Source organism: Myzus persicae, unplaced genomic scaffold, assembly GCF_001856785.1.
Source record: "Myzus persicae strain clone G006 unplaced genomic scaffold, MPER_G0061.0, whole genome shotgun sequence".
NCBI lineage: Eukaryota > Metazoa > Arthropoda > Insecta > Hemiptera > Aphididae > Myzus > Myzus persicae.
This window is the reverse complement of record NW_019101569.1, coordinates 566,201-593,795: the sequence shown is the minus strand read 5'-3', so window position 1 is coordinate 593,795 and position 27,595 is coordinate 566,201. Positions and strand designations below refer to the sequence as shown.

The 27,595-nt window shown below is 30.2% G+C and overlaps 1 protein-coding gene across 5 annotated transcripts; it reads left to right on the top strand.

Annotated features, from left to right (window-relative positions):
* The first annotated feature begins 4,770 nt into the window (after positions 1-4,770).
* LOC111029706 (uncharacterized protein DDB_G0283357) lies at positions 4,771-25,368 on the top strand. 5 transcript variants are annotated; one of them, XM_022308838.1, is made up of 38 exons: positions 4,771-4,980; positions 7,884-8,029; positions 8,133-8,336; positions 8,416-8,556; positions 8,620-8,818; positions 8,877-8,981; positions 10,048-10,184; positions 10,251-10,489; positions 10,886-11,042; positions 11,096-11,191; positions 11,264-11,455; positions 12,427-12,601; positions 12,663-12,804; positions 14,082-14,202; positions 14,268-14,398; positions 14,459-14,546; positions 14,610-14,738; positions 16,084-16,228; positions 16,626-17,457; positions 17,520-17,641; positions 17,717-17,956; positions 18,034-18,175; positions 18,974-19,049; positions 19,169-19,304; positions 19,367-19,476; positions 19,608-19,796; positions 20,407-20,576; positions 20,728-20,836; positions 20,915-21,154; positions 21,281-21,544; positions 21,700-21,879; positions 21,953-22,111; positions 22,173-22,281; positions 22,344-22,489; positions 23,698-23,848; positions 23,912-24,009; positions 24,226-24,457; positions 24,541-25,368. In XM_022308838.1, the coding sequence occupies exons 2-38, from the start codon at positions 7,940-7,942 to the stop codon at positions 24,690-24,692; spliced, it is 6,348 nt and encodes a 2,115-aa protein (XP_022164530.1). In that variant the 5' UTR covers positions 4,771-4,980; positions 7,884-7,939; the 3' UTR covers positions 24,693-25,368. The 5 variants fall into 5 exon arrangements, with proteins under 5 accessions (XP_022164530.1, XP_022164528.1, XP_022164531.1 ...); XM_022308836.1 differs by having other exon boundaries at positions 20,897-21,154; positions 22,347-22,489; XM_022308839.1 differs by having other exon boundaries at positions 4,772-4,980; positions 16,749-17,457; positions 20,897-21,154.
* The last annotated feature ends 2,227 nt before the right edge of the window (positions 25,369-27,595 follow it).

The window sequence follows — 27,595 nt, the reverse complement described above, 5'->3', positions numbered from 1 at the left end:
TTTTATCAAGGTGATTATGTGAGAAAGAATGTATTTAGTATATTATTTTCTATAAATTATAATATATGGTATATTTAGTTACCTTACTAGCCAAGCCTTTTGAAATAAATACCTACTATGTGGTAAATCAGGTAATAGTTAATTAAATAATATAGATATGTAATAGGTATAAATAGATAATATATATTTATAATAGATTATAAACTTTTATAAATGCATATATATATGGTGTATTAGGGTAGCCTATTAAGGTAACCTTAGGTTAGGTTATAATATTAACTAATAGGTGACATTTTAATTTATGCATACACATTTTTCTACATTAAATAAAATATATTTAACATTTGACATATTTAAAAGCGTTAATTACAAATTAGAAAAAAAATGTTTGTTCAAATCGATAATAAATAATATATAATAATAATATATAATAATTAATAATATATAATAATAATATACTTAAAGGCTTAAAGCATAGAATAGATTAATTAATTAGTTGTTAATGGCCTTATAATGTAGGATAAGTAAGAATTAGGTATGTAATTTAAAAAAATTATGCCCATTTAAGAAAAATAACAAGCATCCAACTATAATATTATAACAACACAACACTAAACACCCTGTTCACATTTGAATTTTTTTTTTTGGTTCACTAAAAAACGTATGAATTATTATTATTATTATTACTTACTACTTAGATATTATTATGTTTTTTACTTAACTATCAGCATTCATCTAATACAGCATTCAGCACTCATTTCATTTCATAATTTTAATTTAAAAATTTAAAACATTCTGTAAATTGTAATTGTTATTTTTCTGTATTCGTTATTTGTTGATACAATGCATTGCCATTAATTATAAATATAGGTACAAGGGTATTTATAAGTTTATAGCCGATGATATATTGTGTAATAAAAATAATTTTAGAATTGTTTACATTTCCTAGTAGTATACAGTTAAACAAATGTTTTATTTAAATTAACTGTTTTGCTAGTATGTTATGTGTAACCGTATTAAAACTATCTTTAATAATTTGCATTTTACATTAACACTGTTAAGGAATAATGGTTGGATCTCTAGATATTTTTCATTTTCAAGGCTTGCAGTATTTACTACTTAGTACTTTCAATACAATTTCTAATTTGGTAGGCCTAGACTGCTTAGAGTAAACAGAAGCCAAGTTCAAAAATACAGTGATGTATCACTTGTATACAATGCCCTGCAGTGACCGCGAAGTATTTTTATCTGTTGAATTTTATTGTCTATACTCTTAATAGTCTTAATAATAATAAATGTATGGCGTAGATCGAATATTAAATATATTTCATTGGGCCATTGGGGTTATAAATGATTAAATCAGAACATTTAGAACACATCAAAATGTTTGTGTAAAAATATACAGTTTTTTGTAATTTATTTACAAGTATTAATTTTTTATATTACAGACCTTCCCCATCCCCGTTCGGAAATCTAATATAATTGACAACGTTAGTATGTAACGGATCAACTGTGTTTAAAAAAAAATATACAGAATTTTAACAACCCTTCTGTCGTTAGCAATATTACTTTCATGCACAATGCGCAGTAGCCAAGGCAAAGCATAGGCATTATACCTTACTGCACGCATACGGTATCGTATAATATTAAATCGTTATGGTTTAATTAACAATAATAAGTTATCATTCTACATAGTAGGTAGCACCTACTGAATATAACATATTATACAATATTATATAAATGTTCGACATTGTTAACGATAAACGTATAAATTATAATATACTTATATTATTGGCTGTACCGTGAATGACTGTAATTAAGAACATAGTACGATCTATACGCCCGACGGCCGACGATAATATATTGATAAATATATTATATACCTACAGGCTACAACATTGTAGTTTAATATATATTATAAGTTCGATTACATGTCACAGACGCATACTCACAAGTCACAATTATGCGTCCCTTAAAAATTAAAATTGTGGTGTCCTACAGACAGACTATATTATTAAAAAACTATTCGACTAGATATGAATAAACCTTTCCCCTATTGTTTTAAGAAAACAATTGTCAGTTACATTTTCCCCATAATATGCGTATTTCAAAATATAAATAACCGATTAGGTATAAATTATATAATTATTATACATAAAGTTATTTAGGTACGAGCAGATAATAATAGCTGATATAACAATAGGTCTGTTCGTAAATAATGACGAACGTTGATTTACATTTTTGTGTCTCATTTGTAAGTGATCAAATAATAATAAGGCAAATTACTTATGCGATAGCGTAATGTTCCTATCACGTAATATGGTTGTATAGATAGTAAAATATTATCAATGAGAATATATAAATATTAAATATATATTAGTAGACGGCGGTGGCAAAATGATCTAATATATCAATTTAACGTGCTTCAGCTACACGGTGACGTGCTTTAATAATTGACTGAATAGTATATTATACTACTATATAATAGTAGTTTATTATATACAACTAAATAACAAGGCATTAGAGCATACCTAAATAAAGCACCGTTTACACTGCGTATATAATAATATTTACTGTCGAGTGTGCACGAAATAAAAATGTGCGTATACTCGTATACAACTTCTCGAAAACGCATACGCTATTACCATCGACCAATGTCCCAAGTCATTATTCAGTGAGGACGCAATTTTTTGAAAATTTAGGGGGAAACCCTGTTAGAAACGATTTTAGCGTGATCTATTTCATTGAATTATTTGAACTTTGGTGGAACTGTGGAAACTGTGCATGCGAGGACGCTTTGCAGTCGCTATTGGCACTCTCCAGCTGCCCCTCCTAAAGTCCCAAATCGAGTCTTTGACTGTATCTACAATATTTTGAAGTAAGATTGGGTGCGTAAAATATTTCAAAATATATAGTATCGCACAATAGTATACTCTTATAAAACGAATTATAACCTAACCTAACCAAATTTAAAGCACTCCTGTCGACTCGGGACTATTTTTATTTGGTTTGTACGGACATATTTCTAGCCAGTCTCTAAAGCTGATGTATGTTGTGATGTCAACGCAGTGATATAAATGGCAAATATTTGTATGGGAGCATCAAACCACTCAAGATAATTTCATTAAAAAAAAGAAAAATTGTAGGTATATACATATACAAGTACCTATATTATGTCAATATTTTTTGAAGGGGCTTCTAGGAGTTTTTGGAAGGCTCAGCTCAAACTCTCAAAGGGTGGAATTTATTGTAATGATCCAAAAAAATAAATAGGGCAATACATTTTTTTTAACCATTTAACTTAAATATTTATACTTAGATAATAAAAACAATAAAATAATATAAGTAATATCATATTACCTCCGTGCTGCAGCCCACTCCGTCCTACATATCAACCCCCTATTTGAGTCACTGCGGCTAAGCCTAGTTGTCAGGACGAGCATGATCTGCGGGCTCGGTTGTCATAATATGCACGGTGAAATGTGAATCAGTATGTGATATTCGGTGATGATTTCTGGACCATATATAAAAACACGCCCTGTCGGAACACCCATATGACAACCATAATTAATAAAGGACATAGGTAAAAGACGCGAGAGATGTGCACCCACACTTGACACGGATGTCGGATAGAGCTCTGGGTATGACTCTTCATTCGTTTTTGGAAATATATTTCTACAGTTCTACACAATTCGAAGTGATTACAAAATATTTTTATAAATAAAATACCTAATATTTTTTTATTATTTTCTTTCATTTTCATTTTTTTTTTCTGGGTTTTTCGAGTCTTTTCATAATAGCGTGCATTTTTTAAGCAGAATATTGTAACCGAGAATTTCACAAAAAAAATGTGAGCATTGTTTTAAAAGAATCACCCTGTATACAATATTATTACGTGTGCGTGTGCGTAGACGCGTGAGTGTATCGTACACAGGTACGGTGCGTTTGTACAACGCTCGGAGGTCGTTCACCCGGCGGCGGCGTTTGGGGAGCGAATAGCACCAGTTTTATAGTTGGAGACTTGGAGTATGGTGCGGTGGTCGGACGGGTGCCGGGGGTGGTGCGGGCGCTGTGGAGGCCGTCGACGTCGGCCGCGGGTCAACGTCATTTTCACCACCCCTCGCCGGCCGCCTCAGCGCGCACGGGTCTCAACCACCCGCGTTCGATTTTCCACCGCCACAATCACGTTCTCGCCTTCTCGGGTTTATTTCTTCCGTTCTCGACGTTAATAATTCCTCCCCCTCCCACATACCCACACAACCCACACATATCGCGGCAGTTTCCGGCAGCTTTTATCCAAGCCAAACCGGAAACAAACGGCCGCTCGTGAAAAATTACGGAAAAAACGAGAGCACGGTCCGAGGAAATATTATATTTCATAAAATTTTTAAATATTTGTTACAAGTGCTGCAGACTACAACGGACAAACAAAGTATTCCAGACAAAGCGATGCAAGGTGGTTTGGGTGGGGTTGGCGGGGTAGAGAGGAAGAGACGCGTGCACGTACCATTAAAAGACGCATTACGTCTGAAAACCAACTTTTCGACGGGTAGGCAACAGTCGAATGTCGATTATTGTTGTGAAAAATAAAAACCGAGACAAAAACGCGGATGGACTACGGACGGTCTGGTCGCCGGAACAAAAATAATAACAACAATAATAATAATACCGGGCGGCGCGAGAATTCCCGACCGAAATCCCCGGGCGCGCCAGCACTGCGCGTGGCTGACTGGCCGAGATTGTAGGCGTGGCGGGCGAGCGGCACAACGCAAAAATGTGTTGAATGAAGGTTTCAATACCAAAGACGACGCCATTTTGTGTTTTCAACGTTATGTTTGATAATAAATCGACGATCGTTCCGATTCAGGTTTTCGCGTTGCGTTAGTTTTTCCGAGTTCGCAACAGACAGACGCGCACTGATCACTCTTTTCGGGTGATATCATTCAATTGTCACGCGTGCACCCATTTGGACGGACCTATGTGAGTACACCACCATCACCGTTGTCATCGGCGAGCGCGTTCGCCTTCGATTATTGTAACGGCGGCGGTTGCAGCGACGGCAGCAACGACGTCGTCCGCCATTGCTGCTGCCGTCGCGCCACCGCCGCCGCGTATTGTTAGGTACAACAACAAAGAAATGGCCGGCCCCGTGTCACCGGCCCAAAACGTCGTTCTTGGGTCTTCCGGGATCCGCGAGTCTCTTAGGCGGCGACGTGCCTGTGGCCGCCACCGCGTACTACTCACCGTCGGTCCTCCACCCACTAGACCCACCAAACATCCTTTCTTGCAGTCCAAGGACTGAGACAAATCCTTTGAGATTATGACGTGTGATCGATAGGTACGACCTCGGGGTACAATTACGACAATAGACAATGGTCGCGAGACGATTCTGTGCGCGCCTCAATATCCTTGTTCAGCGAATATCGGTCCTGCAGGACAGCAAATAGTTTATACCCGTAATTTTGTCTTATGGACCTAGGCAGCCGAGTTGTCATAATATCACTTAATAGGTATATTGTAGTATTGTTTCGGTGGTTAGGTTAGGCTGTTTGATGATAGTGGCCATCATTTTGACTCATTTGATTATGGTTGGCTCTAGCATGCTTTTATTTAGATGACTGTAGATTTTCATGGCATTAGTTGCGTTTAATCAACCTCCACAACAATGTCATGTAACAAATGCAAAATTGACGAGATCACCATAAGTTGATATCTATCATCGATTCAACATTCTCCCAGGGTCCGTTTGATAATATTGTTTACCCAAGCCATTTTATCATTCTTGATTTTTTTATTCACCTCTACAAAATAATTTATATTTTGTTTGTTTTGTTCTGAGTTAAGTTATTGTGTTCTTTATGCCGCAAATCCTTGCTGTCTTACCCTAATTTATCATTAGTTTTGGTTAAATAATTTGAATATCTAGTACCCATTTATCCACCGTACAATTCTTAGTCTGTAAATACATTAATTGGTATTACAATTTATATATTTTGTAATCATATATTAAACTATTATAAACAACTTAATCACAAAAGTCAGGTTATTTTATTTAAGCAATTTCTTATTTATTAAGGATATATAATTACAAATTGTTTATTTGATGTTTCCTAAGTAGGCTATTTAAATTAATATTAGGTATGCCTGAGTTAAGTGACAAAAATTGTTTTAAGAATTTTCTGATATTGTAGTAAATTTATAATTTAGCTGAAGTCATTAATTTAAAATCATGTTATAAGTACTTTGAAGGAATTCTTAAAAAAAAATCAATAGTTTTTCGTTGTGGAAGGAAAAATTGCATACAACAAATAACGTGCATAAAAAAAATAGTGGATATTAAGCCTGATTAACTGGTTCATAAATATGATGGCATAATATTACTTACAAATTTTGAATTATAGTATTCTTCTGATACCTATATCCTAGGTTAAAGTATTTTATCCTGATTAGTATTTTTAATGTTTTAATTCTGAATATGTTGCCTTAATTTAAAATAACTAATAAAAAATTATAAGGTCAAGGACTCAAGAAAAATGTTAATGACATTGTCTAGGGTCATTTTTTTATTTACTTTTAAGTAGACTGAGCAATTAATTTTATTCTTGTTGATTAATTTATTGTTATCCTTAAAGACTATTACACCTATATATTATTTATAAATCAATATATTTTATCTTCAATTACTGAATTTATTATTAATAACTGGTTTTTTTGGCTGTTCAAATTTAGAATCTTTATTTTAATATACCCTACAACACTTGGTTATTAGATAAAATTAACTGGAACTCATAAATGTATGTAAGCAAATAGGTTAGTGTTAGCTTTGTCATTTATTTAAATCCAAAGAAGTATCGTTCATCTGTAGTCTACGTCTTTCAATAAAATAGAACAAACTAATAGGCTATCAAATATAATTCAATACATCACTCTATGAAAAATTGAATTTTTAATTATGTTGATATTAAAATCTTGTGCTTGCTTGCACTAATTGTATTTGTGACTTTTGGAAAATATAATTCAGATACTACTTTTGAGCTAACTACTAACTTTATTGAATGTATTATATATTCTTTAAAGTCATCATAGACTACCATGGACAAATGGACAAAATTATTAGTCATAATATTATTTATTAATAAGAAATTAATGTTTTCAAAACTTTCATTTTATATATTATTATTAAGTTATAATCAATTTGAACAAAAATAAATTTTGATCTTAAAAAGATATATTGTTTTGTTTAATGTAAAAGAATTACTTAGTTTTAATAAGGCACCTAAATAGGTTAATAATACCTTGGTAAATAATTTTAATAAATATCTATAGGTAGATTATATTTGTTCTACAAATAATAAAATATGTGGGTAACTACTTGCAATTAATTGTGTTACTTATTACAATGTGCCAATATGTATTTTTAATCTGTATTAGTTAATCTCAATTATTAAAATATTACATTTACACAAGCTCGACATTCTTAAAAATTAACATTTTTGATATACTTGTGTAAAATTATTATGTAGGTACCACGTCAATTTATTTTTTATTTTGCTTATATAATTATAATCAATATTATGTATTATATATCCATAGACAATATTTTAATATAGTCTGTGATGTATCTACTAATAATTGAATTAATTTTTAGTGTATTTTAGTGACCCATAAAAATATAATGTAGATATTCAAATACATGGCTATGCTCGTATATCACGAGTACCTACATAGATTTTAATACTTTTTTAGTTAAAATAACTGATGCATGAGTGGTGGGGACCTCTAGACTAATATATGTACAGTGCACCTATATTTTAAAAACATTCTGTTACATTACCATTTAATTAATGAAATAAAATAATAACAAAAATTGTTTTTGTTTGTAGATCAAAGGTACGTTCTACGGGCAAGTGTATAATCTAAATGGTGCCTTGCAGACAGTATGTCTACATTGCCAGGGGTCAGTTTGAAGGGGGAGAAAAGCAAAGGAAAGAATTCATTTCAATCATTGAAAATAAATTGTTTATATAAGGTAAGAGAATACTTTTGTTTGTAATGACTTACTTTTATAGCAATAATAATTATAATTTCATTAACTGTATGCAATTATGAATTAACCTGTAATGAAATTTTAGGGTGAGTCTACAGAAAGTAATCAACATAAGAGCATAGCACCACGTAAAAATGGATTGCAATCTATTGGAAAAGTTATCCGCAGTGTTCGTAACCCTGTTAATTTACCAAGTGAGAAGTCCGAATCTAGCCATGAGTCTACGATCAATCTAGTCCCTATCGGTGGTGGAGGATGGAACAAACCAGTCATAGAGAAATCACTTGTGGTAAGTTTTCAAATTCTCCAAAATTAAAATATTTTAACTACTAGGTAAATCTATATATTTATAAAATTTAATATTTTAGGCTGCGGGCAAAGAGGTTCCGCCAACATCTATTGCCACGACGACATCTCAACTGTCCCAAAGTGGGCCTGTACAGGGACAACAACATGCTTCGTCCCATCCTACTTCCGTGCAAGTGACTACCACCACTACAACTACAAGAGTATGTTTAAATTGTTTTTAATTTGAAGCTAAACTATTTTAATGTTTGTATTACTATCATTAGCCTTCTCATGCCGACGGCAAAACATGGGCCAAAAAAATTGTGGATGTTCCAGTTGCTCCCCCATATTTAGCACATCGCACAATGCAATTCCAACAAGAATTTCCGAGTCTTACTTCAAGTGGAGAACACAAAAATGTAATAAACACAAATATACCTACACAGGCCAACACAGAACAGAGACCTTCTCTTCGTCCTCAAAGTAAAAATAGGATATAGACAATTATTTTACATATTTTAAACTCTTATTAATTTTATAGCCGAAACAAGTTGGATGCAAGGTGGCAGTCGACCTCAAATGCCTCAAGGCGCCGGCAGTGTTACTGGAGTTTCAGGTCAACCTCATCATTCTCAAACATCTTCCGGTATGTAAATTAAAGTTTTTAGTTGCAAGTGTTTCCACTAGGTTAACCCTCATTTAGAATTAGGACAAGGTTTATATGACTGCGGGTTTATTCCTCGCTAGTGTAGGATTGCTATAGTTTATTTCACTTAAATCGGGACAAACATTTTTTGCCCACTATTTGACCCTTATGCTTTAATTTGATAGGTGGCGGCTATACCATTTAACTGTTGATTATAACCATAATTATGTATAATTATTATGTATAGTTATTATTAATTACTTATAATTATGTCACTTACACCTTAATTTTATAAACCGATTTTAATCATAAATGTCGCTTTCGCTCTTTTCTCCCACCATCCTTATAAGAGTTGCCATTTTTCATGGGCAGCAAGTGCATTAGGTCAACAAGTTACTTGTATATAGTATTATCACTGAGATTTTGATATAAGAATCCTATTGTAACTAGATTGTTCAGCGTACTTTTACAATTTGTCTGCTATAATCTGGAGATCAAAAAGTGGCTGCTGGAAAATATGATGCTCAGCATTTTCCCCCCGATAATCAGGGGTTCTCAAATTGGTATACTACATCATTTTAATACATTTGTATTAAGTAATTATATCCATATCTAATATTTCAAAACCATCATACAAATCCACCACCAGGATTGTGTGAATCGGCTGCCACTTTTCATTCTCCCAACTATTATGGATGGATAATTTTTAATTATTTTGCTTATTCTGTAATATTATATTAATGACAAAATACTTATTGTATTGACTATTTATGAAATGTTGTAACTGAAAAATAAAATAACATTCTATTGAGGTACCTATATCTCAAACATCAAAAAAATATTTTTCATCGATGTTATGTTTTCTTTTAAATTGAAACCAAAAGCAATTCAACTTATTATACTCATAACTATATTTTTTATATATATTTTTAATATTTGGGCTTACTCGGGATTATGCTGTAAATCATTCTAGCTATAATTTGATCTATCCGTGGTTTATTGATACTAATCATTAAATCATAAAATTTAGGTTTTTGAGAAATTAACTTTTTACATTTATTTTAAGGGACAGAAAATGTGAATGGCGTACGGAGCAATTCGGTCCAAAATGGGGTGGCCGGGGCCCCGGCCGGCCTGAATCCTTATCAGATGCAATATAACATGACTAAAAATCCAGTTATGAGGAATATGTTGCCTAACTTTGTAAGATTTTAAATAGAGTTAAAAAGTAAATAGAATATATTTGTAATTAGGTTTATAAATTACTAGATGGTTCCAAATCAATCAGATAATATTGTATATCATACCAAACAACATATTTATCCATCAGAAAAAATGTTTCACCATAATTCATCTTCATCAATGACCACAGATGGTGTTTTAAGTAAACCTACAGCAGATATCAAGGAACTTATACCTCCTCCAATTATTCGTGAAGAGGATTTAAAAAGAATGAATGAACTTTCCAAAGAAACTGGGTGGTCTATACAAGGAGAAATTGACTACAAGTAATAATCTTGTATTATCTTTTCATTAGCAGCCAAGGCCGTTTCCAGGAGGGGGGTTAGGGTTTAGACCCCCCCCCCCGAAATTTTTTTTTGAAATAATATTGAATAGTTTTAAATGCCTATTATATTTGATACGTGTCACTGTGATTACAACACATACAAAAATAAAACGGTTTAACGGTATATTTTATATTTATATTGTGTTAGATAAGCGATAACTAATCTTAATGTACTTTTGTAAAACCTAATGTATAGCTCACATAATACCTACAGTATCTAATCTTAATTAAGATTAAAAAACCCCCTCCGAAATATTTTTCTGGCTACGGCCTTGTTGGCAGCTATATATTTTTGTATTGCTAAGTATAAATATTTAATTTTGTTTTGTTTTATTAGTAAAAAATTGGACTTCAGTGATGATGAAGACCAATTGAATGAAAAATTAAATAAACAATCATTGAATGGTAATATCAGAAGTAGATCCGATAATGCTAAAGGTTACTTAAGTAATAAAATTGGCAATTGTGATCCAAGTCTAGTTCAAAATTTAAAGGTAAAAATTGTCTTTTTTAAATATATTAAGTTTTAATATTTTTTTTCTTTAAGGAGGGTATGTTCATGCATCTGAATATCAATGGAGATGTATCTTATAACTCAGATTATATGTCATATTATAGAGATGGACCACCATCATCTCATCAGGTTAGATTTTATTTTGTTTTAAATATTATTAAATGTATGTTATTAACAAAGTACTTTAAATATTAATTTTAGGAAGAAATGCAAACAGAAGATGATATTGACGACGAGTTTTTGGGAAGAGCACGTGTAGTAAATGAAGAACTAAATGCTGTCTTACAACGTGCCAAAGATCGAAAATTAGAAGAGATGAAACGTTATGAAATGCAACAACAACTAGAAGCAACTAAATTAAAAAAAATGGATGGAGAAAATAAAGATAATAAAGTAAACATTTCATATTATTTATAATATTTAATACAATTTTTATCTTTATTTGCTAGCTTATGTGATAAAAAAAATTGGTTTCTGCAAGATGATTATGACCCCTGAGGCTTCTTGTTCCAAGTTATTGAATTATTTATTAATTTTATAGATTGAAAGTTAAACCTTGTAAAAGCATTTAAATTTGTTTATCCTTTTTTTATTGTAGAAACATAAATTATTGAGGACTACTAAATTAAAATCATGGCCAATAGTATCAATAATATTCATTATTTTTCAGTACATGCCATATTATGTAATATACAATACAAGTACAGAAATATGCATTTATATGTCCTTAATATGCAAAATAAAAATATTAAATTTTAGTTGTTTATTTATTTATTTAAAAAAATATTAACTCCACATCTGCTATCATTCAAATTTACACTTTTGTAGTCCTTTTACCAAACTTGCAGAGATACACCTTCAAATACATACAATTAGGTACAAATAAACACATATAGTTAAAATACATACAGGTACAGTATAATATTATAATAAGGGGAATGAACTTAAACTATAAAAATTATTTTTATTATTTCTATTTGAATGATTTTTGTTAATTTGAAACTTGTTTTACTAATTGTATAATATTATTTAATAATACAAAAAAATTTAATTTTCTAAAATAATAAGCTTGTTGACGTTCAGAAATCTAAAGAAAAATATTTTCATTATTTAAAAGTGTGCTGTTTCCACTAAATAATATTGAGGTGCATAAATTTTATATACAAATTAAAATAAGTATGTCAAAATGCTTTAAATTACAATTACAAATAAAGATAATTTGTCTTCAAAAACTGAAAATAAGAAATTGTTATAGTAGTGATTGTAATTGGTATTTATATATGATTTGAAGAATAACTTGCATATTTTGTTTAAGATAATTGTTGTAGACAGGTTTTTTTAATGGTGGTTTAATGTTATTGCAGGAAAAAGAGTTCACAGACGATCCTTCAAAATGCCGATCTGAACTATCAAAAGATAAATATGATGAAAGCAATGACAATAAAGAAATTAATAATAAATATTTACCTTCAAGACTGCAAAAACACTTTGAACAAAACAATGACACCAATATTAAAGCTCAAAATGTCTCTTCTACAAGTAAAGTTTTAATATTTTTATTTTGAGTTTTCTAATTTAACGGTTTGTGTGTTTATTTTAGAAGGTATAAATACACTTTGTCGTACTGATAGTGATATGAGTAGTAGTGGATATTCCGAGTACAGAAGTGATTCATGGGTTGAAGATGATCATACAAGTAAATCATCGAGTTTGAAACGAGATAAAAGATCAGAATTTGATAGGTATGTTATAATTCTAAAGTCGATACAAATGTTGGATGGTTAATTAACTTTGGACAATATTAGGTTGAACATTTAAATTAGGATGTCACTTAAACGAATCTGATAAATTTAAATTTGAAAAACAATAAATAAAAAAAAATAAAAAAAATAATAATATATAGAAATAAATGTTAGCTAAATTTGTTACGTGGTATTATCTACTCTTTTAGTAAGCTTGATCTAGTTGTATTGATTTAAGAGCAGTTCTTAGTAATTCTGTGAGATTATCATCAGTCAAATTCGAACGATATTTTGACTTAATTATTTGCATTGTTGAATAAAAAGATTCCCATGAAGTCTTTCCAAAAATTGTGATTATTTATTATTAAAATAAAAATAGTTCAAGCAATACTAAAATTTAAAATATATGTTACGGTCAAAGTGTATAATTGGGCGTTGTAGTACATTGGGCCTTGTAATGGACAATGTGGATAATTACACACTTTGCCAGGGCATTGTACAGAATGACCGCTGAAGAGTGGGCAATACAATTTATTAAAAATGTATAAAACAACTTTTGTTGTCTTATTAATTTTTCAATAATTTATTTTATGAATATGAACAAATTTTTTTATTTATTTTTGCAACTTAAGCAATCATGACATTTAGAAGTACATAGTTTACCTGCAGCCCTACACTTCCATTTGTTTGTCTTGCATTGCTATTTACAGTTATACCGGTCATATCCTTGACCGCCAAAATTTGAACATTTTCTAGCCGCTTCTCTTAATGATATCAGAGATGTTATTGGTATTATTTCAATCTGGACAAAGAACTCTGCATATTTAAAGTTAATTTCTAGTGTTAAGTTGTTGAAGTATACCTTCATGGTACCAATTTCATAATTATTGTTTTTTATTGAACAAAATTAGGCGTAATTGCGATAAACTTATACTTCCCACAAACAACTAAGCATTGTATAACAATGACCAAGCAATGTACTCAAATTAAAAGCAGATTCAGCTTTGCCCAAATATGACGAGCATGTGCGCAATGCCCAAATTATACACTTTGACCATAACATATATATTTGATTTCTAATTTTGACTGATAGAATTAATATACAAAACAATGTAAATTGTCTATGATGAGTTAATTTAGTAACATTATTATACAAAAACAATAGATAATGGTCACTCAATAGTTGTATGTATGAGTAACATTTATAAAATGCATTTTCAAAATCAATACTGTATGAGCAAAAACAATAAACTGACTTTAATTGTCTTTTTAAATAGATACAGAAGAGAAAAGGTTCGTTCAGATGCTAAAGACAAAAATGATAAATATACACATAGTGATTATAGAGGTGATGACAATAGAAAGAATTATGATCACAGGCGTGATTTCAAAAGAAATGTTAGTATTTTTAATATTTTATTGTACTTAATTCTATTTTATATATCAAACATTATTTATTATAGGATGCGGGCGGTAATGTAAAGAAATCAGCTGATGATAATTATGATGCTGATAAAAAAGAATTTACAAAAGTATCAAAATATCATTCTCGAGATTCTTTAGAAACTCCAGAGGATATTGACAAAGATCATGTGTAAGTTTAGTTTAGTATTGGTAATAATATATGTTTTTATTGTTTATTGATGTTTTATAGGCAAGTTGATGATGAGGCTTATCATTGGAGACAAAATTCTCTCGGTAAAGATTTCTATAAAGATGAAATGAATTCATCGGGCCAATATGTATGTATTTTCAATACATAATCGTAATTGTTTTTATAAAATCTATAACTAATTTTATATTAGGGTAAAAAATATATACCTGGACCTATAACTCAAGAGAAACTTGAAGCTTGTGAATTGACCAGTGAACCTAAACGGAATTTAAATCAATTAGTAAAAAGTGAAAGAAAGGATATGAAGAAAAATGATCAAGTAAGTGCATAACTATAAATATTAGTTTAGTTTACATGCATACACAATCAAAACAATTCGCAACACTAAAAAATATGTAGATAACTTTTTTAAATGAATATTATTTTCATCATATTTCTTGTGGTTTTCAACTATATTTTGTGGTTCAATTTTTCATAACTGCGAGTGAAATTTTAACAAAACAAAAATAAATTTCTATTATTTGTAGTGGCCGCCTGACCACATACGCATCCGGGGCCCCCAGCCATATTTTTGTTTTCCTCGATAGTGCTATGAATATTGGATATTGAATATTATTATATATTATACCATTATAATTTATAATATTGTTCAAATGCTTATTCTGTTTTAGATACTATTCTTAATAGCATAAAATCACGATTTGTACCTAATGAAATGTTATTTAAAGATTTAAAGTGGTTAGAAACATTTTCTTTTATTGGTGATCTTGAACTCCAAGGACTCATTGAGTACAATAAGTAAATAAGCAGATTTAGACCAACAGATCATTGCAATTGAGTTATAGCAGTTTGCTTGCCAATGTACCAATTTTATACCAAGTGTATCTAAAAATGATTTTCATGATAATAAATCTAAATCTTTTAAAATTACAAGTATTGATGAAGGTGAAGATATTGAAGTTAAATCCACCGAACAAATTAAATGTAGCAAATGCACTTTATAATTATCCAAATGTTTATACTGTGCATTCATTTTTCTTCAAGAGTTTTCATACCAATCTAATATATTTTGTATTTTGTTCACTTAATATAAATTTGTGTAGCTGTTACTATCAACACTGACCTGTGAAAGAATATTTTTGAAGCTGAAAATATTTAAAACTAAACATCTGTCTTCTTTACACCAAAAACATCTTAATATGTTGATTCTAATGTTCATCAAATAGGATATTTTGATTGACTCAGTTAAAAATTAATTCATATAATTTCTAACTCTTCTAGTCAACTTAAAATATAACTGATATAATTATATAAAGAAAATCAATTACTCAATTTTAATGGCATTAAAAAATATTTAGTTGTGTTATATAAGGTATTGATATGATTTTTTTGAATAATGAATAATTACTCTTAACTTATTGTTAGTTTATTTTAAATAAGGTACCTTTAAAAATGTTACATTTCTTATAAGTATATAATTGTATACTTTTTTCTCATCTAATGAAATAACATTTTTGGGGCCCTTCTGAAGAAATGCATCCTGGCCACCCTTTAGGTACTGAGCTGACACTAATTCTTAAATGTAGAATTTAGTTCCTTTTTGATACTGTGAAATTTGCTGTTCCGTGCATATTATATTAATGTTTAATTAAATATTATTTTAGGGTGACGATTTATCTACTAAAGACAAATCTGTTTGGGATTTAGCTCCAACTAATAATAAAAATAAAACATTGCAAGAACAAAAACTTGACCAGGAAACAAAAGGTGGTAAAAGTGGTCAAAAAAATGATGACGACAAATTATCAGGTATTTACATTAGAAATGAATTATAGGTTTTATTTTTGAACTTTTTTTTAGTTAATATTAAGAAACAGGAGCGCAGAAGTTATTCTTGAAATTAATTAATAAAAGTTTCAAATGACCTACAGAACTGGTGAAGCAATTGTTTTCTATTTAGCTACATAATAGAATATATATTCTTTTTAAATTTGAAATTGCCAAATAACTTAATTTAAGTATTGGATAGGTATGGGCTTTTTATCAAATCCAGAACATTTAGATTATTATTTATGATTTGGTTACATCTCGTATTGATTGACATTAATTTTGGAAGGGGGTTTGAAAACGTTTAAGGTGCTCCTGTTACTTGGAGAAAGTAGAAACGTACAAAGTAGAAACAACTAATTAAGTAAAATATTTCTAGAACCAAAATCATCTTTAGAAAACAATTCTGGTACTTCTACATTATCTCATCAAAAAGGGATGAGATCTGACCGCTATGTTGGATCACGTTCATCATATCATCAGAGTATCAATTCTCGAACAGTTTCCAGGTCTGGGTCAAATAGAAAAAATGCTTGGCCGGAGTCTTATGAAGAAGGTCAACGATCCAGAGGGCCCCCTCGACGCGATGACAGAAATCGAGGTGACGACAGAAATCGTGGAGATGACAGGAACCGTGGAGACGACAGGAATCGTGGAGATGACAGAAACCGTGGAGAAGACAGGAACCGTGGAGAAGACAGGAATCGAGGAGATGATCGAAATCGAGGTGAAAACAGAAGTAGAAATGATGACAGAAATCGTGGAGATGATAGAAATAGAAATGATGATAGAAACAGAGGAAGTATTAGACAAAATGATCGTTATTCTGATAAATCGACGTTACGTGGATATAGTCAAAGATCTGAGCAGAGAGGAAGAGTACGTTTAGAATCATGTACATTAAATGGACGTAGCGGTCAAAAAAATAGTATTGATGAAAGTGTTGAGAAAAATAAATTAAACACAAACTCTGGTTCTCTTAGAAGTAAAACTTCATCATCTAAACCATCTAAAACAGATGCATTTTCAACTTCTGGAGATACAAACCGTAGAAGTGGTGAAAATCGATTCGGTTCTAGACAAAATAATCGACCTCTTAATAGTCAAAAACAAGATGACCATTGGGATTCAGTTAGTGAACCTAGTGATTATGAAGCTCAACAAAAAAGTAGTAATCGGCGATTAAGTAGTCGTACATATTTAGCATCAAGGTAATTTAGTATAGTTTCTATAAATAGTTCTTAATTCTAATAACTATTCATATTTTCTTAAGGGGTGACAAAAGATCCAGTTATGATAAAAAGGATCAGCCTAAAGAACTTGGTAATGCTGAAAAATCCAATCAAAAGTTGACATCAGCTACTTCTATTAATGACCCTAAGAGTAGTTATAGTGGTAAATTTAATATAATATTTAATAATATATAAATATTAAAATATTTATATTTCATTAATACATTTATCATTTTAGGAAGTACTTCTCAAGATGGAAGATCTATTAAAAAAGAGGACCAGAGAAAATTGAGCGATTCTCAACAAAAAATTCAACGTTTAACTAATCAGAGTAATCGTAAAGATTCTTCTAAGCCAACATCTAGAGCTAATTCAAATAATAATGCAGCTAAACCTGGTCAAACTAATCAGAGGTATGAACGTCAAAAAAGTCAGCCACAAATTGGTCAAGATGACTCAAACGTTCCCATTATTAAAGGTTTGATAAAATACATAATATTATAACTTAAAACTATTAAAATATAACATAAATTAAATAGTTTTATTTTTTTTTAGATACTGTTGTTATGGTTAGCAACAATCCTCCACCTCCTCCACAAACAAATGCTTGGGACAAACCAATAACTCATGCTCTTAGAGCACAGTCGCCTAATGTTAATAAGCCAGTTGCTCCACAATCTAATAACCGACCGAATAGGTATTACGGCATATTGATTATATTATTATTAGACATTAATTTTTAATTTAACATTGTTTTATTTTAAGGGGATATTTTATGAAGAACGCAGTTTTTAAATGCAGAGTAATTTTGTTATTGTTAGGCTCGTGAGACTCGTGAACTTATATTTTCTGCAATCCATAGTTGTTGAGATTTTTATGATTCACCAATATATTATGTATTCGGTTTATTTACCGTCATGGAGCGCTTTACAATCGATCAACGTGTTTTGTCCATTAAACCCCATTATAAACATGGCAACTTTGTTGCGGTCACTGTTAAGAATTTACGCAATCTCCTTGGGCACTGTGAAACACCGACCTCAACAGTAATAACGATGATGGTCAGGACATAAGAATTAATTGACAAGGAACGTATGCAGTTTCTTAAAAGTTGTCACAACACACTGTGCTCATAATGGATTTTAATTGACAAAATACGTTGCTCAATTGTATAGTGCTTCACGGTGAAAAAATACACAATATATTGGCCGATCACTTAAAACCTCAACACCAATAAATTAATGAAATTATAAGAAAAGTCTCACTAGCCTAATGACAATAAATTACCCAGCATTTAAAAACAGCTCTTTATGAAAAACCTTATATATGAACCTATATTTTGAATATAAATGAGTTATAAGTTATAATTATAAAGAAGTAAATACAATTTATTTTATTGGTATTGGTAAAATGTGTACTTTTTTTAATGTTTTGTGATGTGTTTTGATTATATTGTTCATAATTACTAATAACAATTATTTTTATCTCATTATAGTTTAACTGAAATTAAAGAAATTCCTGGACAGACAACTCAAAGGTTACCTTCAAATAAAGAAAAATCTTCACCCAATGTATGTATATTTATAACTGTATAAAATACAATTTTATTCTAAACGAGCAATTTATTGTATTATGTGTTCCAAGAAATTCAATAATTATTTAATCCTTGTTATTTATAATATTTGATAAGGTTATGGAAAATGGTATTCTTGATTCTTCACAACGAATGGAAACAATTATATTTGAAAATACCACGTATAAATCAAAACCATGTGGAGAATCTAAAAATAAATATAACTCCAATATCAAGCAGCGCAATGAAAAAGGTGATAAAATATTATAATTATACAATTAAAACAAAATTTTTGATTAAATCAATTGGTTTTAGATAATTGTAATTTTAATGAAGATACTCAAGAAACTTGCTTTAGAGCATTCAAATCTGATAGTAAAGACTCTAAATTAAATGATGCTGTACAAATGTCTATGAGCTTTCAAGTATGTTATAAATCATAACTATTAGTGTTTTGCTTAAATTGATTTTTTTTTTTTTTTAAATACTGGTTTAGTACCTATTTATTCAATAATTTTGTGTAATTATATTGTGTTCATTATCCTTTTTACACTAGAATGATGAAAGTTCTGAGTTAAATCTTGGATTTGGCGACTTTGAGTCTGATTTTACCCAAAGTGGTGGTCATTTATCTGCAGAAAACAAGGATGTTATGGCAATGGCAGCCCATACCAGGTCAATGCACACTGGACCATCAGCATTAGCAGCAAGTGACTTAAAAACTATGATAGCCGGCACTAAAAAGGTATTTGCAAATGATAAGATGCTTGATTTGAATGATTTTTTTTATTTTAAGACATATTTTAATAATTTTTAATATCTGCTTCTTGATATTAAGCTGTTACATGACCTGTAAATTATTTTTAAGTAGCGGACAATTGGACAATTTGTACATTTGTCTTAATATCCTAGTTTTCTTTTTTTCACCCAGAGTATGCTTACTTTCTTAATTGTTTTTTCTATTATAATTAATTATTTAGTTATGAATCAAACTGTTTATAAAATGGTTACCTATATTTGCATTTTCATAATCTGAAGTAGGATTGTGTTTTATACAAAAATTACTGGTTATTAAACAATATGTATAGGTTGCTTTTCAAATTAAAAGATAAATAACTTTACTTATTTTAAAGAATTGTGGAAAAGAATAAGTGTTTACTAAATTTAAACAATTCACAGTATTAACTGTTAACCATGCACACAAATCAATTTTAATTATCATATTCATTTTGGTATTAAATCGTATCCATTAGTTGATCAAAGATTTATTAAATTTTTAAGGTTGAGCTATATTTTTGATCACTTTTTATTCCTATTTAACTTAACATTTATTTTTTAATTTGTTTTTGGTATAGGTTTGGGATGATAAACCAGAATCTAATCCACAAGTTCAGCAAAACATTACTGATAGTGCTTTTAATACGGTTTATAGCACTGCTAGTAGTGGACAACACGATAAATCAGAAATTTCTGTTATCGATGAACAAAGAGTTCACAATCAGCAAGTGTACAGGTATGTACTTTGGTACGTGACACTTTTTGTTGTAATTAACACGTAGATTTACAATTTGTTCATAGCTGCTTTTTAACACCCGTTACATGGTATAAACCCCATAAATAAATGTGAAGTTGTGCTGTATATCACAAATTATGTAATTATATTTTTTTAATTTTAGCCCTGCCCCTCAGTTACAAAATGTTGCCGGCTCTTACATTCCAGTGTCCATGGCTGCTGCTAGTCAACTCAAACAAGATCCAAATGCTGCTACCACAAACGTATGCAAGGTAAATACTTGGCTGTCAGTGAGGTAATATGTCATTTATAACAATTTTATATTTCTCAAGGTTAAACCTCAACCGCAGGGTACATTATCACCCCCATTGAGTCAACAACAACAACAACAGCAGCAGCAGCAGCAACAACAACAACAACAACAACAGCAGCAACAACAACAACAGCAGCAGCAACAGCAACAACAACAGCAACAGCAACAGTCATCAACTAGTACACATGTTTTCAGTTCTACAACACCTCAACCACATACATCAACTACACCACTTGCAAATGCTATGCCAACACAAGCAACACACATGAATTTACAAGTAATACAAATAATTATAAAATTAGTAGTATATTATAGTACTATGTTCGTATATTATTATGTGAATGTTCGTTTAATTTTTATGTGAGGTTATTTTTATATTCATTAAGACATTTTTGTATTCTAGATAATGATGGAAAATAGTGATGGATTACCTGATATGTATGGTCCACACATTGCCAAACAACAACAAACACATTTAATATTAAATACCAATAATAAAACTGGAGTAGAAATGATGACTAAACAATTTGTGTCTGCTGGTACTGGACAATCTCCTTCATCAGCTATTTTGTTTAATTCGGCTCAACAACATTACTCAACAACAACAATGCCACCACCGTCACCTTCTGCTCCTCAAGTTTATTCATTGTTAGAACCTTCCCAAACTGTAAGTCAACTAAAAAAAATAACTACTTCAATTCAAAAATAATTCTTTCAATTTAATGTAAATAAAATATTTATTTAAAATTAGTTTTTAGTATTTTATATATTAAGTTCATCTAAAAAAATTCAACTTTTTCTCATATCTATGTCTTTTCTTAGGTTATTAGTGGTGCAGCACGGTCTCAATATAATCAATTTGCGTATGGTCTTCAATCTAATGGTTTGAATCAAAATATGAATCAATATAATCCATCAATGTTTATTCATGCTGGTTCACCAGCTGGTCAAGGTGGTTCGGAAGTATTACAATCGTCTATATCTCCATTTAGAATGGGACCTGTGCGTTAACATTTGAAAACAATTTTTGATTATAATAATCAGTATAATTTATTATATATATCTTATTGTTTAGGCTTACAACAATGGTCAGCAATTAAATACAAACATTAACCCAGTATTAATACCGAGCAGTACTAATTCTTCTTCCTCGCAAGTTAAACAGTCCTCACAGCAAATTGGAACAATCGGAAATAAAAATACTTATAATGCTACAACACCTCAACCTTCACCTGTAAAATAATTTAAAAATTTTTTTTTTGTTTCTCGTTTCTCTTATATTATTTTATTTTTAGTTTTTGGTGCCATTTGATCCTATATTCAACCAACCATTCAATTCCATGAATAATTCAAGAGCAACACCATTGCAAACTTCCTCGTCACTATACTCTACTAATTCAGCAAGTAAGTTATCATTTTATGGTCAATATGTAATATCGATTATTAATCTTATTTTATTAATTTAGCAGGACCTACAAATCCTAGTTATATTCCATCTGCATTTCAACCACAAGTGGTTCCTGGCGCATCTGGTGGCAATACCTTTGGAATTCCAGCCGCATTCGGTTCTCAAAATGCACCGCCCCCGAATATGCAAAGTTATACGTCACAGGTAATTTTGGGATTTAGTACAGGAGCTTATATATATAATATCTTTTGGCAAAAATTAAAATACATAACAGTTATACAATTATAAAATAATATTTTGTATTAAAGTCAATTAAGTGACACAAATATTAAAAATTAATTTTTGTTTTATTTAAGTATATAAATGTTTTATATTAAGGGAATGCATTGATTTCATCATTCAACCTTACGATACAGTACATTTTTGTTCAGCAGAATCAATTTTCTGATTTCAACTTAAAATATTAATGTAGTGGTCTGACGACTACAGGTGTCGTTAAAAAGAAGAGGATGAGGTGTACTTTTAAATGAAATTCTAAGTCCAAAATAATAAATCAATAGACTGACTGGCGTGAAGGTGCTCTGGCTCGTTTGGTCAAATCACATCTGAATATGGGCTGTTCGGGACTTCTGTGTAGGCCGACTCTCTACTTTTCCTTGCCCCCTCAATCCAAGTATCCTTTCCATGAATGTTGGATCCTCTAGTTATCGTTTCGAGAAATGCTTGGGCCTACGCTCCAATATGATTTATATGAGTGCACATCCTGCGTGTGGTGTCATTTCAGAATATCTATTACGCAGCATCCCTAAGTACTATTATTAGTGCATTAATGCACATAATTATATTTTATATTGTATTATCGTTTTATATAATAGTTGTTGAAATGTTTTTTTATATGACCCCATAATTTGTAGGATTTCCATGAGATAAGTTCAAATTTTTGTACGGATCCTTTTTCCGGTAGTTTAAGTACCACAACTGTCGCGATACTTCACTATTCATAATGGTTCTTCCTGTATACATATTTATTATTTGTACCTAGCCAACTCTCTTGGTTATGTGATTGCGGATGAATGTACTGTTGATTATATTATAGGTAGGCTTAAGCGGGATGCCAATCTATAACATAAATATTAAAATGAAATTGACTTATATTAAACTTAGATAGGTATAAGAATATTATCTAGTGCATCTTATAGGCATTAAATTGTATACTCATTTAAATCCAACAACACAAAATTCTGCTGAACACTGATTTGCTATGTTATACATTTGTTGAATGGCAGAGAAAACATATGGAGGGTTAGAATCTTTTTAACTAAAACTTGTTATGAACTTCAATCTAAAATTAGGTTTTAAATTTAAATTATTAACTTATTACTTGTACTTGACAAAACTATTTATTAAACTAGTATCGACAAGTCCCATACATAAAGGGAAATTTGGCTGGTGGAAATGGTACAAACGACCTTCAAAAGTCTGGAATCTCAAATCAACAAGATTTAGGAAATCCAATGTATTCTTCCAACTTATTCAGACAACAGCAGCAGCAATACTTTGATAGTAAGTCTTTCATGTTTATTCCAGTGAAAAATTAGTTGCTAACATTTACTAAATAATTTTCAGCTAATAAGACATTGATGAATTCCAATCAACAAACTCATCAGGCTATGCAAGGAAAATATAGTAATTATCAAGTCTCCGCAACTCAAAATAATCAGTTGGTAAGTGTTTTTTAAATTCTTATTGAATAACATAATATTTATCCAGTGTTTGTGGCCTGAACTAGGCTTGTGTGTCTTAAGTGTTGGGTACTGGATGTTATAGAGCAATTAAGACTGGCATGATATCTTTCAGAATCCAATGAAAAAATTGTATTCACAGTTTTGTGTAGTGATAATACAGTCATTATATAAGTATACATCTATTTTTTATTTTAGCCCTTGATGCAGCAACCTAGAATGAACATGAACAACAGTAATAATGGATCAATGGCTGGTAAAATCGCACCTCCGTATCCAACTCCTATTCAAAGGCCTGTATCAAGTTTCCAATATTTACAGCGTATTCCACCTCCACCACAAAACATGCGAATGCAACCAAACTGTGCTCCAATACAACACTTAATGAACAAAAGCCAAACCTCTAATAACTATTATGTGTCTAATGCAGGTATGAAAACAAAACCTTAATTTTAAAATAATTTGACATTTACTTATTTTTATATTTATATGACGTGTTGTGTTATTTTTTAGGTTTAATTGTTGAACCTCCCTTGCCTATACCCAATAAAATTGATAACGCTAATGCAAATGTTGATTCAAAAACCGAAGAAAAAATAGACAGTAGTTCAAAACCACAAAGCACAGAATGTATAGATGACAAACCTCTGGCGACTAATGAATAATGTTAAATCTTTTAATGTAATACTTTATAAATATGCGTGTAGAGACTAAGTGTCATAAAAGTTTCATGAACTCGTTTATGTTATGCAAGACGCTAATTTATAATAGTCGTGTTCTTTAGGTATCAATTTATATTACAATATATATATATTTAAAAAAAAAAACAATAATAATAAAGTATCGTATAATAATATTTATGTCAGAAATCTATCCCAAACAGTGATTTGAAAGTTCTTGTACGCTTTTTATTTGTATTAAGCATGTTTTTTCTGTGTCAATTTTTTTATCATAATTATTAAAATATATGAATATTTATAATAATTAACAACTAAAGAATAATAAAAAAAAAAAAAAGATTGTGCTATTTGTAATATGTAGATGTTCAATTATACATTTGGGTTGATCATTTTCTTTTTATGATAGTACAAAATATAAACATGTATGTAATCGAAATGTTAATAGTATCGATTTATAAGAAAACATTTTAATCTGTCGGTTTCAGATACATTATTATAATAATCATCCAGTGAATGGACGAGAACAAAATGATTAATTTTTTTTTTTTTTTTGTAATCGAAAATAATAGAGTACTTGTGTTTGAAAATAATGCCGATATAAATGTATGCTTGTTATTATTAGAATGTTAACAATTTAATATTACATTTTTTATTTATTCAATTTATTCAATTTAAATATTAGATTTTTTTATAATTTTCATTTATAACTATTACTTTTAAGTCTTTGTTTACTTTATACATTTCCCCCCCTCCTCCTCCTCCCTCATTCACCCTTAAATAATAGATCTTTGATGATAGATATTTTAAATTTTGTAAGAAAAATAAATCGTACAGTTAACTCAGAAAGAACATACTAATCCTATAAAATATGTAATTTATGAAATGTTTTTCTTTTTTTTCAAATGAAGTGTAAGTCCAATTTTTAAAATTGTTTCGTAATAGAAATTTAAAAAATATATATATAAATACAAAAAAAAAGGAAGAAATAAAAAAATCTATTCCCAACATTTTTGGTTTTATTTATTTGTTTGCAAATTGTTGTGCTTCATTTCAACAATGTGAATTGAACTTTTTAAATTAAAAAATTGTATGCTGACAGTAGAACTTACAAAATAGTTTTTACATGATATAAGGAGCATCAGACCTTAAAAGTCTGAAATAATATTTTATGCTAAATTTTTTACGATTCTTTATTATTATTATTTAATGATATAACGTATGTGTCAGGCACTCAGGCTCTGTACAACCACCAATAAATATTTCTTTGTTTGTGAAAGACTAGATGAAAGTATTTTCTACCTCTATAGGAGCTTATTAAATATTTTTATGTACCTAAGTAAATTTATCTTCCATCTTACATACTAAAATACTAAACTTATCAAACTATTTGCTTCAGCTGTTGAAATCGGGTCGTTTGTGTATTTAGACCAATGAGCAAAAAGGAAGTCCGATTTTAATTTTGAAAAAAATATTTGAACTTGTTCACTTTGTCTGTGTTTGGCAGGAAATAGTTTTTTTTCAATATTAAAATCTTTCTTGGTGAACTTTTGTTTTGCTATACTTGTGTTACATAACTACAATAAAACTATTTTCATTGCGAAATATTTAGAGACATGTAACAGAAATTAAGATATACTATTAAATATAAATTAAGATTGGTATACATATTATTCATGGTACCGAACATCATACATGCAAGGAATCTACTACCTTGTGTACTCTGGCCACTGAAAGGCGCTACTCTTTCGAGCATACAAGTGATTGACATCCGCGTTTTCGTACCCAAATTTCTCCCATTCTACCATCTAGCTATATTTAGTGATGGCAATGCGCGAGATCGAACGAGTTTTGGTCGCCGCCCAGAAGCGCTCCCTCAATGACCCGGTGGCCGGCCATAGCCCATAGGTCTTGGTCTATGGGCCCGACTGTACCGGGTTGCGGTGTTTGCTACGAACAAATTCGACGTTACATTACTCCGAAATTGTATTATCAGGTCGTTACCGCGAAAATCAGATACTCTGAAAGTACATTTACCGCTATATTGCAAGTATCACGATAATATTTTAGTACGGACAGACAACAGTGCGAAAAAACAAACAGTATCAACTTGAAAAATTATGTATATACAACTTACAGTTTAAAATGCAAGACATATTCATCTATATTCTATATATTCAAGACTAATAAGTAATAATATATTAATATTAGACTAGGTAGTAGGTACCTATTGTGTTTTACTCTATTCCACAATGTCCAAGAGGCGGTAGGTTATATATAAATATAAATATATATATATATATATATATATATTATATCATAAGTACCACTACTACTACCTAGTAGAGCATTCAGCATTGCAGTATTTTTAAATATTTAAAAATGATGATATGCGGTTTTTCAAAACTCTATTGAGACTATATTTTAATATATTTTTGACTATATAATATTTTAAAAACTAATAAAATTGTGTCTATATTCGACTAATATTATTATCTACTTGTATTAAAATTTATAACGATAATAATATGTAACAATTGACATGGTTCCCAAATAGGAATTGGCGGAAACGGGACATGCCCGGGCCCACACCCCAGTTGAGCCTGCAGGGGGTCTACATAATATTCAATAAGGTCCAAAATAATACCATAATTTACTTTTAAATAATTTTTTAATTTTTAGTTATTTAAAAATATTATAAAATACCTATTATTATTGACATGCATTTTGTACTCTTAAAATTAGTCTTATAAATGACAAAAAACATTTCTTTTCAACAACACTTCTATTTCAAAATTGTTTTTAAATAACCTTCTGCAAGTTTGCCAAATAGAGGTTCCGCTTTATTTAAATAAAAAAGTTGGTATATTGGTGCTAGTTTTAGAGCATCG